This window comes from Cherax quadricarinatus, chromosome 83 (assembly GCF_038502225.1).
Source record: "Cherax quadricarinatus isolate ZL_2023a chromosome 83, ASM3850222v1, whole genome shotgun sequence".
In the NCBI taxonomy this organism is placed as follows: domain Eukaryota; kingdom Metazoa; phylum Arthropoda; class Malacostraca; order Decapoda; family Parastacidae; genus Cherax; species Cherax quadricarinatus.
In genome coordinates this window covers 19797349-19812897 of record NC_091374.1, presented here as the reverse complement: position 1 = coordinate 19812897, position 15549 = coordinate 19797349, and the positions used below count along the sequence as shown (strand labels likewise).

At 50.5% G+C, this 15549-nt stretch overlaps 1 protein-coding gene across 6 annotated transcripts in view; it reads left to right on the top strand.

Moving 5' to 3' along the window:
- Positions 1-15549, top strand: part of LOC128702237 (uncharacterized) — a 497274-nt gene that overhangs the window by 414016 nt on the left and 67709 nt on the right. For all 6 annotated transcript variants that reach the window (XM_070102897.1, XM_070102896.1, XM_070102893.1 and 3 more), the window contains one exon: positions 4343-4515. In XM_070102897.1, the coding sequence (XP_069958998.1) occupies positions 4343-4515 (173 nt within the window). The remainder of the gene's footprint in view (positions 1-4342; positions 4516-15549) is intronic.

Here is a 15549-nt window from a genome sequence, read left to right as displayed (position 1 = left end):
TTGCTACAGCAGACACTGCACATTTGTGTGTTACTACAACAGATCTTGCACACTTGTGTGTTACTACAGCAGACATTGCACACTTGTGCGTTACTACAGCAGACACTGCACGCTTTTGTGTTGCTACAGCAGACATTGCACACTTGCGTGTTGCTTCAGCAGACATTGCACACTTGCGTGTTGCTTCAGCAGACATTGCACACTTGTGTGTTACTACAGCAGACACTGCACACTTGTGTGTTACTACAGCAGACACTGCACACTTGTGTGTTGCTACAGCAGATCTTGCACACTTGTGTGTTACTACAGCAGACACTGCACACTTGTGTGTTGCTACTGCAGATAGTGCACACTTGTGTGTTGCTACAGCAGACATTACACATTTGTGTGTTGCTACAGCAGACACTGCTCAATGTTGTGTGTTTCTCCAGCAGACACTGCTTAATGTTATGTGTTTCTCCAGCAGACACTACACATTTGTGTGCTCCTACAGCAGACACTGCACATTGTTATGTGCGTGTTGCTACGGCAGACACTGCACACTGTTGTGTGTATTGCTATAGCAGACACTGTTCACTCTCGTGTGTGTGTTGCTACAGAGGACACTGCTCAATGTTGCGTGTTTCTGCGGCAGACACTGCACACTGTGTCAGTGTTGCTACAGCAGACCCTCCCCCTTACTGTTATGTGTATTTCTACAGCAGACACTGCTCACTGTTGTGTGTGTTGCTACAGCAGACCCTCCGCTCATTGTTGTATGTGAGAATGACAGTCACAACAGACATTCACCACAGTCACAGCAGACATTCACCACAAAGTCACAACAGACATTCACCACATAGTCACAGCAGACATTCACCACATAGTCACAGCAGACATTCACCACACAGTCACAACAGACATTCGCCACATAGTAACAGCAGACATTCACCACAAAGTCACAACAGACATTCACCACATAGTCACAGCAGACATTCACCACATAGTCACAGCAGACATTCACCACACAGTTACTGTAGACATTCACCAAATAGTCACAACAGACATTCACCAGACAGTCACAGCAGACATTTACCACACAGTCACAATAGAAATTCACCACCTAGTCAGAGCAGACATTCACCACACAGTCACAGCAGACATTCACAACACAGTCACAGCAGACATTCACCACACAGTTACTGCAGACATTCACCACACAGTCACAGCAGACATTCACAACACAGTCACAGCAGACATTCACCACACAGTTACTGCAGACATTCACCACATAGTCACAGCAGACATTTACCACACAGTTACTGCAGACATTCACCACACAGCCACAGCAGACATTCACCACAGTCACAGCAGACATTCACCACACAGTCACAGCAGACATTCATCACACAGTCACAGCAGACATTCACCACACAGTCACAGCAGACATTCACCACACAGTCACAGCAGACATTCACCACACAGCCACAGCAGACATTCACCACAGTCACAGCAGACATTCACCACATAGTCACAGCAGACATTCACCACACAGTTACTGCAGACATTCACCACACAGTCACAGCAGACATTCACCACACAGTCACAGCAGACATTCACCACACAGTCACAGCAGACATTCACCACATAGTCACAGCAGACATTCACCACACAGTCAGAGCAGACATTCACCACACAGTCACAGCAGACATTCACCACACAGTCACAGCAGACATTCACCACACAGTCAGAGCAGACATTCACCACACAGTCACAGCAGACATTCCCCACACAGTCACAGCAGACATTCACCACACAGTCACAGCAGACATTCACCACACAGTCACAGCAGACATTCACCACACAGTCACAGCAGACATTCACCACACAGTCACAGCAGACATTCACCACACAGTCACAGCAGACATTCACCACACAGTCATAGCAGACATTCACCACACAGTCACAGCAGACATTCACCACACAGTCACAGCAGACATTCACCACACAGTCACAGCAGACATTCACCACACAGTCACAGCAGACATTCACCACACAGTCACAGCAGACATTCACCACACAGTCACAGCAGAAATTCACCACACAGTCACAGCAGACATTCACCACACAGTCACAGCAGACATTCACCACACAGTCACAGCAGACATTCACCACACAGTCACAGCAGACATTCACCACACAGTCACAGCAGACATTCACCACACAGTCACAGCAGACATTCACCACACAGTCACAGCAGACATTCACCACACAGTCACAGCAGACATTCACCACACAGTCACAGCAGACATTCACCACACAGTCACAGCAGACATTCACCACACAGTCACAGCAGACATTCACCACACAGTCACAGCAGACATTCACCACACAGTCACAGCAGACATTCACCACACAGTCACAGCAGACATTCACCACACAGTCACAGCAGACATTCACCACACAGTCACAGCAGACATTCACCACACAGTCACAGCAGACATTCACCACACAGTCACAGCAGACATTCACCACACAGTCACAGCAGACATTCACCACACAACCACATCAGACACCGACCTCACTGTAATCAGTGACTCTTGCCCAGCTATGACCATACTCCACGGAGAGTATAAACTCGGACTTCTAAATTTCAGAAAGTGCAATCCTAGGTGAGCTTTTGCAGCTACTGTGTGCTAGTTGTGAGATGATAGGAAAGGTGAGTCAAGAAGAAAGAGGCAGGAGGAGAGCCACTGTGATGCTTATGAAGCTTGAGAGGCACGTAAGTGCCTCTTAAGCTTAATTTTTCCACTATAATCTACCTTGTTTTCTCTGTTTCGTAAGGTGAAGTCCAGGGTCTTTGCAACCTCTGCAACATATTTGTCCTCAAAGATTTGTTAAGTTATACCAAGAATTAAGTAAAGATCCTGGACTTCACTTTACGAAACAGACAAAGAAAATGTGATAGTAATTATGGGCGAGGTAGATTATAGTGGGAAAATAAACGTGATATTAGAAGACGGGGGAACTTACGTGCCTCTTAAGAAGACGGGGGAACTTACGTGTCTCTTAAGAAGACGGGGGAACTTACGTGTCTCTTAAGAAGACGGGGGAACTTACGTGTCTCTTAAGAAGACTGGGGAACTTACGTGTCTCTTAAGAAGACGGGGGAACTTACGTGTCTCTTAAGAAGACGGGGGAACTTACGTGTCTCTTAAGAAGACGGGGGAGCTTACGTGTCTCTTAAGAAGACGGGGGAACTTACGTGTCTCTTAAGAAGACGGGGGAACTTACGTGTCTCTTAAGAAGACGGGGGAACTTACGTGTCTCTTAAGAAGACGGGGGAACTTACGTGTCTCTTAAGAAGACGGGGGAACTTACGTGTCTCTTAAGAAGACGGGGGAACTTACGTGTCTCTTAAGAAGACGGGGGAACTTACGTGTCTCTTAAGAAGACGGGGGAACTTACGTGTCTCTTAAGAAGACGGGGGAACTTACGTGTCTCTTAAGAAGACTTAAGAAGACGGGGGTGTCTCAACTTACGTGTCTCTTAAGAAGACGGGGAAACTTACGTGTCTCTTAAGAAGACGGGGGAACTTACGTGTCTCTTAAGAAGACGGGGGAACTTACGTGTCTCTTAAGAAGACGGGGGAACTTACGTGTCTCTTAAGAAGACGGGGGAACTTACGTGTCTCTTAAGAAGACGGGGCAACTTACGTGTCTCTTAAGAAGACGGGGGAACTTACGTGTCTCTTAAGAAGACGGGGGAACTTACGCCCCGGAGGGGCCCAAGAAGCGACTTTAGTCAACATTGCTTAAAAATTTTGGGTCTACTGGGTGAGATGGGGTGTTTACAAATAATAATGTTATTAATATAATATAATTCAATACCAAATAATAGATAAATAAAATTTAAAAGGTTATTAAAGTATCATGTAGGGTAGCCATTGCTGGTTGTGAAGGTGACCATAACAGTGTAAGCTTCACGGTCCCGAAAATGTTGGTCCGTTACTGGAATGAGGGGTAAGAAACGAGACGATGAGAGGGGAGGAAGAGGATACCTGGATAAGGGAAGATAGGAGGATAGAAGAAAATAGTGAAGAGGAAGGTAAGAAGAACGGAAGAAAAGAGTGTTACTAACAAGGTAATAAGAGTATTGGTAGAAAGTGACGCTAAGAAAACTAGAGAAAATGACGTGGTTTAAAAGGCAGTGAGAGGGAACGTAAAAAAGGCAAGAAGAAAGTGTAGAAATTAGCCAGGTAACGAGAAGGAAAGTAGAGAGGGAAGATAGGAAGGCTAGGATAAAGTAAACTAACTAGCCAGATAACAAAGTAAGGAGGAGGTCAACCTGGGCTGTGTTACAGGTACGCCGCCCAGCCACGGGGTGTTCCGGGTGGTGCAGTTCGGGGAGAAAGACACCGAACTTGACGGCACTGACCTCAGCGCTCACTGGTCCTTCGCCTCGCTCCAGAAGTTCGGACAGAACTTCATCGACCAACTCCAGGGCAAGGCTCTCAAAAGTCCTCTTCTTAAGAAGGTAAGTACCTGCCTTGTTATACTTAACTTATTAAAAACCATAGTATTCTTGCTTCTGTCATTGGATAAAATTAAGAATAGTCAAATATAATTGAATTAAACAGAAAGTTCTCGAAGATTGGGATCGATTTTGAATCTTATTTAAAATTAAATATTAGGTCGGCCATACAAGTTATGCATTATTTGAACTAATTGTCACCCTTTCAAAACGTAAATAAAAGAATAAAAGTAATTACTGGTACATAGCAAACATTCCTTCGAAGTCTCTGCCACGACCATCACCAACTTCAGGAAGCCACAGTCAGCCTGGTGACTGGTGCGGGTACCGGAAGTCACCAGCTTGAAAGCACACTAACTCACCAGAACCAGACAGTTGAAGGTTCCTCGTCTCTTTTGTAATGCTAATTCTTCCTTTACGAGAGCTAAATTTTATGCAAGAAATATCACGAGAGCAATGACTCCTTGCTTTAGCACAACCAATTTATCACGTTTAACGTGGCATTTAACATGAGAAGGGAATATGTTAACAGACTTATGCCAAGATTCACAAGGAGAAGACCAGGCAAATTACTGACGAGGATTCATGAGGAACACTCACCTGCTGAAGACCCGGAGACTTACCGGTGATACCTAACGAAGAAAGAGTTGTATACTTAAGACGAACTCCGGATAACTAAGACACTTGCACTGAATAAAACAACAAGTGACAAGACGCAGTACGAAAGAAATTTTGAATAATAAAATACTGTATTAGACCCAATAGACACCAAAGTGTTGTACCAGGAACCACTGAACACAAAGACGTTGTACCAGGAACCATTAACACCAAGGTGGTGTACCAGGAACCACTAAACACCAAGATGTTGTACCAGGAACCATTAACACCAAGGTGTTGTACCAGGAACCACTAAACACCAAGGTGTTGTACCAGGAACCACTAAACACCAAGGTGTTGTACCAGGAACCACTAAACACCAAGGTGTTGTACCAGGAACAACTAAACACCAAGGTGTTGTACCAGGAACCACTAAACACCAAGGTGTTGTACCAGGAACCACTAAACACCAAGGTGTTGTACCAGGAACCACTAAACACCAAGGTGTTGTACCAGGAACCATTAACACCAAGGTATTATACCAAGAAACACTAAACACGAAGATTTTATACCAGGAACCACTAAACACCAAGATGTTGTACCAGGAACAACTAAACACCAAGATATTGTACCAGGAACCACTAAACACCAAAGCGTTGTACCAGGAACCACTAAACACCAATATGTTGTACCAGGAACCACTAAACACCAATATGTTGTACCAGGAACCATTAAACACCAATATGTTGTACCAGGAACCACTGTACAAGAATGGTATACAATACCGACAAGATGAAATTAAGACACACGTACAACATCTGGGTATCTTCATTGTAGACGTTCCGCCATCCAGTAGCTTTTTCAATACAAATTCCAGGACATAACTTGAAGACAGTAGAACTATGTACAGAAGATGAGGTAATCAGTGGCTCAACCTAGCAGTAGGTGCGAAGAGCACCATAGTCGTGGAGATTCTGAAGCAGAAGCATTTCCACCTGAAGTAACTATATAAGCGTCAGGCGCCTTGCTTCTGCTTCAGAATCTCCACGACTACGGTGCTCTTCGCACCTACTGCTAGGTTGAGGGACTGATTACCTCATCTTCTGTACATAGTTCTCCTGTCTTCAAGTTATGTCCTGGAATTTGTATTGAAAAAGCCACTGGATGGCGAAACGTCTACAATAAAGATACCCAGATGTTGCACATGTGTCTTAATTTCAGGAACCACTAAACACCAAGATGTTGATGTTGTACAAGATACCTCAGAGATGTTCACAAAACATTAAAAACATTAATATCTCTTGCCCAGGCTGAGATTAAATGTGAAAGACTGCTACCACACATGACAGGACTGCTGCCACAAGGGGCTACTGCCACACATGACAGGACTACTGCCACAAGGGACTACTGCCACACATGACAGGACTACTGCCACAAGGGACTACTGCAACACATGACAGGACTACTGCCACACATGACAGGACTACTGCCACAAGGGACTACTGCAACACATGACAGGACTGCTGCCACAAGGGACTACTGCAACACATGACAGGACTACTGCCACAAGGGACTACTGCAACACATGACAGGACTACTGCCACACATGACAGGACTGCTGCCACAAGGGACTACTGCAACACATGACAGGACTGCTGCCACAAGGGACTACTGCAACACATGACAGGACTACTGCCACAAGGGACTACTGCAACACATGACAGGACTACTGCCACACATGACAGGACTGCTGCCACAAGGGACTACTGCAACACATGACAGGACTGCTGCCACAAGGGACTACTGCAACACATGACAGGACTACTGCCACAAGGGACTACTGCAACACATGACAGGACTACTGCCACACATGACAGGACTACTGCCACAAGGGACTACTGCAACACATGACAGGACTACTGCCACAAGGGACTACTGCCACACATGACAGGACTGCTGCCACAAGGGACTACTACAACACATGACAGGACTACTGCCACACATGACAGGACTGCTGCCACAAGGGGCTACTGCCACACATGACAGGACTGCTGCCACAAGGGGCTACTGCCACACATGACAGGACTACTGCCACAAGGGACTACTGTCACACATGACAGGACTGCTGCCACAAGGGGCTACTGCCACACATGACAGGACTACTGCCACAAGGGACTACTGTCACACATGACAGGACTACTGCCACAAGGGACTACTGCCACACATGACAGGACTACTGCCACACATGACAGGACTACTGCCACAAGGGGCTACTGCCACACATGACAGGACTACTGCCACAAGGGACTACTGTCACACATGACAGGACTACTGCCACAAGGGACTACTGCCACACATGACAGGACTACTGCCACAAGGGGCTACTGCCACACATGACAGGACTACTGCCACAAGGGGCTACTGCCACACATGATAGGACTACTGCCACAAGGGGCTGCTGACACACATGACAGGACTGCTGCCAAAGGGGACTACTACCACACATGACAGGACTACTGCCACAAGGGACTACTGTCACACATGACAGGACTACTGCCACAAGGGACTACTGCCACACATGACAGGACTACTGCCACAAGGGGACTACTGCCACACATGACAGGACTACTGCCACAGGGGACTACTGCCACACATGACGGGACTACTGCCACACATGACAGGACTACTGCCACAGGGGCCTACTGCCACACATGACAGGACTACTACCACAGGGGACTACTACCACACTTGACAGGACTACTGCCACAAGGGACTACTGCCACACATGACAGGACTGCTGCCACAGGGACTACTGCCACACATGACAGGACTGCTGCCACAAGGGACTACTGCCACACATGACAGGACTGCTTCCACAGGGGACTACTGCCACACATGACAGGACTGCTGCCACAGGGGACTACTGCCACAAATGAAAAGACTACTGCCACAAGGGACTACTGCCACACATGACAGGACTGCTGCCACAAGGGACTACTGCCACACATGACAGGACTGCTGCCACAAGGGACTACTGCCACACATGACATGACTACTGCCACAAGGGACTACTGCCACACATGACAGGACTACTGCCACAAGGGACTACTGCCACACATGACAGGACTACTGCCACAGGGGACTACTGCCACACATGACAGGACTGCTGCCACAGGGGACTACTGCCACACATGACAGGACTACTGCCACAAGGGACTACTGCCACACATGACAGGACTACTGCCACAAGGGACTACTGCCACACATAACAGGACTACTGCCACAAGGGGCTACTGTCACACATGACAGGACTACTGCCACAAGGGTCTACTGCCACACATGACAGGACTGCTGCCACAAGGGACTACTGCAACACATGACAGGACTACTGCCACAAGGGACTACTGCAACACATGACAGGACTACTGCCACAAGGGACTACTGCCACACATAACAGCACTACTGCCACAAGGGACTACTGCCACACATAACAGGACTACTGCCACAAGGGGCTACTGTCACACATGACAGGACTACTGCCACAAGGGACTACTGTCACACATGACAGGACTACTGCCACAAGGGACTACTGTCACACATGACAGGACTACTGCCACAAGGGACTACAGCCACACATGACAGGACTACTGCAACAAGGGACTACTGTCACACATGACAGGACTACTGCCACAAGGGACTACTGCCACACATAACAGGACTACTGCCACAAGGGGCTACTGCCACACATGACAGGACTACTGCCACAAGGGGCTACTGCCACACATGAAAGGACTACTGCCACAAGGGACTACTGTCACACATGACAGGACTACTGCCACAAGGGACTACTGTCACACATGACAGGACTACTGCCACAAGGGACTACTGCCACACATGACAGGACTACTGCCACAAGGGGCTACTGCCACACATGACAGGACTCCTGCCACAGGGGACTACTGCCACACATGACAGGACTACAGCCACAAGGGACTACTGCCACACATGACAGGACTACTGCCACAAGGGGCTAATGCCACACATGACAGGACTACTGCCACAAGGGGCTACTGCCACACATGACAGGACTACTGCCACAAGGGGACTACTGCCACACATGACAGGACTACTGCCACAGGGGACTACTGCCACACATGACAGGACTACTGCCACAGGGGACTACTGCCACACATGACAGGACTACTACCACAGGGGACTACTACCACACATGACAGGACTACTGCCACAAGGGACTACTGCCACACATGACAGGACTGCTGCCACAGGGACTACTGCCACACATGACAGGACTGCTGCCACAAGGGACTACTGCCACACATGACAGGACTACTGCCAAAAGGGACTACTGCCACACATGACAGGACTGCTGCCACAGGGGACTACTGCCACACATGACAGGACTGCTGCCACAGGGGACTACTGCCACACATGACAGGACTACTGCCACAAAGGACTACTACCACACATGACAGGACTACTGCCACAAGGGACTACTACCACACATGACAGGACTGCTGCCACAGGGACTACTGCCACACATGACAGGACTGCTGCCACAAGGGACTACTGCCACACATGACAGGACTACTGCCAAAAGGGACTACTGCCACACATGACATGACTGCTGCCACAGGGGACTACTGCCACACATGACAGGACTGCTGCCACAGGGGACTACTGCCACACATGACAAGACTACTGCCACAAGGGACTACTGCCACACATGACAGGACTGCTGCCACAAGGGACTACTGCCACACATGACAGGACTGCTGCCACAAAGGACTACTGCCACACATGACATGACTACTGCCACAGGGGACTACTGCCACACTTGACAGGACTACTGCCACAAGGGACTACTGCCACACATGACAGGACTACTGCCACAAGGAACTACTGCCACACATGACAGGACTACTGCCACAAGGGACTACTGCCACACATGAGAGGACTACTGCCACAGGGGACTACTGCCACATATGACAGGACTACTGCCACAGGGGACTACTGCCACACATGACAGGACTACTGCCACAAGGGGCTACTGCCACACATGACAGGACTGCTGCCACAGGGGACTACTACCACACATGACAGGACTACTGCCACAGGGGACTACTGTCACACATGACAGGACTACTGCCACAAGGGACTACTGCCACACATGACAGGACTACTGCCACAAGGGACTACTGCCACACATGACAGGACTACTGCCACAAGGGGACTACTGCCACACATGGGAGGACTACTGCCACAGGGGACTACTGCCACACATGACAGGACTACTGCCACAGGGGACTACTACCACACATGACAGGACTACTGCCACAGGGGACTACTGCCACACATGACAGGACTACTGCCACAAGGGACTACTGCCACACATGACACGAATGCTGCCACAAGGGACTACTGCCACACATGACAGGACTGCTGCCACAAGGGACTACTGCCACACATGACAGGACTGCTGCCACAGGGGACTACTGCCACACATGACAGGACTGCTGCCACAGGGGACTACTGCCACACATGACAAGACTACTGCCACAAGGGACTACTGCCACACATGACAGGACTGCTGCCACAAGGGGCTACTGTCACACATGACAGGACTGCTGCCACAAGGGACTACTGCCACACATGACATGACTACTGCCACAAGGGACTACTGCCACACATGACAGGACTACTGCCACAAGGGACTACTGCCACACATGACAGGACTACTGCCACAAGGGACTACTGCCACTCGTGACAGGACTGCTGCCACAGGGGACTACTGCCACACATGACAGGACTGCTGCCACAAGGGACTACTGCCACACATGACAGGACTACTGCCACAAGGGACTACTGCCACACATGACAGGACTACTGCCACAAGGGACTACTGCCACACATGACAGGACTGCTTCCACAGGGGACTATTGCCACACATGGCAGGACTACTGCCACACATGACAGGACTACTGCCACAGGGGACTACTGCCACACATGACAGGACTACTGCCACAGGGGACTACTGCCACACATGACAGGACTACTGCCACAGGGGACTACTGCCACACATGACAGGACTACTGTTACAAGGGACTACTGCCACACATGACAGGACTACTGCCACAAGGGACTACTGCCACACATGACAGGACTACTGCCACAGGGGACTACTGCCACACATGACAGGACTACTGCCACAGGGGACTACTGCCACACATGACAGGACTATTGCCACAGGGGACTACTGCTACAGAGGACTTCTGCCACAGAGGACTACTGCTACAGAGGACTACTGCCACAGAGGACTACTGCCACACATGACAGGACTGCTTCCACAGGGGACTACTGCCACACATGACAGGACTACTGCCACACAGGACTACCACCACAGGGGCCTACTGCCACAGCGGACTACTGCCACAGGGTACTTCTGCCACGGGGTACTACTGCCACAGGGTATTACTGCCACAGTGTACTACTGCCACAGGGTACTACTTCCAGAGGGAACTACTGCCACGAAGGACAGGACTAAAGCCACAGGGGACTACTGCCACAGGCTACTACTGCTACACAGGACTACTGCCACAGCGGACTACTGCCACAGGGTACTACTGCCACAGGGTACTACTGCCACAGGGTACTACTGCCACAGGGAACTACTGCCACACAGGACAGGACTAAAGCCACAGGGGACTACTGCCACAGGGGATTACTGCTACACAGGACTACTGCCACAGCGGACTACTGCCACAGGGTACTACTGTCACAGGGTACTACTGCCACAAGGTACTACTGCCACAGGGAACTACTGCCACACAGGACAGGACTAAAGTCACAGGGGACTACTGCCACAGGGGAATACTGCCACACAGGACAGGTCTAAAGTCACAGGGGACTACTGCCACAGGGGACTACTGCCACAGGGAACTACTGCAACACATGACATGACTAAAGTCACAGGGGACTACTGCTACAAGGGACTACTGCTACACAGGACTACTGCCACAGGGAACTACTGCCACAGTGGACTACTGCTACACAGGACTACTGCCATAGGGGACTACTGCCACAGGGGACTACTGCCACAGGGGACTACTGCTACACAGGAATACCTGCCACAGGGGACTACTGCTACACAGAACTACTGCCACAGGGGACTACTGCTACAGAGGACTACTGCCACAGAGGACTACTGCTACCCAGGACTACTGCCACAGGGGACTACTGCTACACAGGACTACTGCCACAGGGGACTACTGCCCCAGAGGACTACTGCTACACATGACTACCTGCCACAGGGGACTACTGCTACACAGGACTACTGCCACATGGGACTACTGCCACAGGGAACTACTGCTACACAGGACTACTGTCACAGGGGACTACTGCCACAGGGGACTACTGCTACACAGGACTACCTGCCACAGGCGAGTACTGCTACACAGAAGTACTGCCACAGGGGACTACTGCCACAGGGGACTACTGCTACACAGGACTACTGCTACACAGGACTACTGCTACAGGGGACTACTTCTACACAGGACTACTGTCACTTGGGACTACTGCCACAGGGAACTACTGCTACACAGGACTACCTGCCACATGGGTATAATGCTACACAGGACTACTGCCACAGGGGACTACTGCCACACAGAACTACTGTCACAGGGAACTACTGCCACAGGGTACTACGGCCACAGGGGACTACTGCTACAAAAGACAGGACTACTGCCACAGGGGACTACTGCTACAGAGGATTACTGCCACAGGGGACTACTGCTACACAGAACTACTGCCACAGGGGACTACTGCTACACAGGACTACTACCACATGGGACTACTGTCACAGGGAACTACTGCCACACAGGACAGGAGTAAAGCCACAGGGGACTACTGCTACACAGGACTTCCTGCCACAGGGGACTAATGCTACACAGGACTTCTGCCACGGGGGACTACTGCCACACAGGACTACTGCCACACATGACAAGACTAAAGCTGCAGGGGACTACTGCTACAGGGGACTACTGCTACACAGGACTGCTGCCACAGGGGACTACTGCCACAGGGGACTACTGCTACACAGGACTACTGCTACACAGGACTACTGCCACAGGGGACTACTGCCACAGGAGATTACTGCCACAGGGAACTACTCCCACACAAGACAGGACTAAAGCTACAGGGGACTACTGCCACTCAAAACAGGACTAAAGCCATAAGGGACTACTGCCACAGGGGACTACTGCCACACAAGACAGGACTACTGCCGCAGAGGACAGAACTACTGCTACAGAGGACAGAACTACTGTCACGAAGCACAGGAATACTGCCGCAGAGGACAGAACTACTGCCACAGAGGACAGAACTACTGTCACAGAGGACAGAACTACTGCCACAGAGGACCGAAATTCTGCCACAGAGGAAAGAACTACTGCCACAGAGGACAGAACTACTGCCACAGAGGACAGGAATACTGCCACAGAGGACACTAATACTGCCAGACAGGACAGGGCTATTGTCACAGGGCACTTCTGCCACACAGAACAGGGCTACTGTCACAGGGCACTTCTGCCACACAGAACAGGGCTTCTGTCACAGGGCACTTCTGCCACACAGGACAGGACTACTGCCACAGAGAACAGGACTACTACCACAAGGGGCTATGCCACACAGGACAGAACTACTGCCACAGAGGACAGGACTACTGCTACAAAGGACCACTGCCACAGCGGACTACTGTCACAGGGGACTACTGTCACAAAGGAATACTGCCATAGAGGACTACTGCCACAGCGGATTACTGCCAGAGGGAACTACTGTCACAGGGGGCTACTGCCTCAGGGGACTACTGCCACAGGGGACTACTGTCACAGGAGACTACTGTCACAGGGGACTACTGCCACAGGGAACTACTGCCACGGGGGACTACTGCCACAGGGGACTACAGCCACAAGGGACTACTGCAACAAGGGACTACTGCCACAGGGGACTACTGCCCCAGCGGATTACTGCCACAGGGAACTGCTGTCACAGGGGGCTACTGCCTCAGGGGACTACTGCCACAGGGGACTACTGTCACAGGAGACTACTGTCACAGGGGACTACTGCCACAGGTGACTACTGCCACAGGGGACTACTGCCACAGGGGACTACTGCAACAAGGGACTACTGCCACAGGGGACTACTGCCACAGGGGACTACTGCAACAAGGGACTACTGCCACAGGGGACTACTGCCACGGAGAACTACTGCCACAGGGGACTACTGCCACAAGGGACTACTGCAACAAGGGACTACCGCCACAAGGGACTACTGCCACAAATGACTACTGCAACAAGGGGTTACTGCCACCGGGGACTACTGCCACAGGGGACTACTGCTACAGGGGACTACTGCAACAAGGGACTACTGCCACAAGGGATTAATGCCACAAGGGACTACTACAACAAGGGACTACTGCCACAGGGGACTACTGCCACAGGGGACTACTGCCACAAAGGACTACTACAACAAGGGACTACTGCAACATGGGACTACTGCCACAGGGGACTACTGCCATAGAGAACTACTGCCACAAGCTACTACTGCAACAAGGGACTACTGCAACAAGGGACTACTGGCACTGGAGACTACTTCCACAGAGGACTACTGCCACAGGGGACTACTGCAACAAGGGACTACTGCCACAGGGGACTAATGCCACAAGTGACTACTGCAACAAGGGACTACTGCCACAGGGAACTACTGCCACAGGGGACTACTTCCACAAGGGACTACTGCAACAAGGGACTACTGCAGCAAGTAACTACTGCCACAGGGGACTACTGCCACAGGGGACTACTGCAATATGGGACTTCCTGCCACAGGGGACTAATGCTACACAGGACTTCTGCCACGGGGGACTACTGCCACACAGGACTACTGCCACACATGACAAGACTAAAGCTGCAGGGGACTACTGCTACAGGGGACTACTGCTACACAGGACTGCTGCCACAGGGGACTACTGCCACAGGGGACTACTGCTACACAGGACTACTGCTACACAGGACTACTGCCACAGGGGACTACTGCCACAGGAGATTACTGCCACAGGGAACTACTCCCACACAAGACAGGACTAAAGCTACAGGGGACTACTGCCACTCAAAACAGGACTAAAGCCATAAGGGACTACTGCCACAGGGAACTACTGCCACACAAGACAGGACTACTGCCGCAGAGGACAGAACTACTGCTACAGAGGACAGAACTACTGTCACGAAGCACAGGAATACTGCCGCAGAGGACAGAACTACTGCCACAGAGGACAGAATTACTGTCACAGAGGACAGGACTACTGCCACAGAGGACCGAACTTCTGCCACAGAGGAAAGAACTACTGTCACAGAGGACAGAACTACTGCC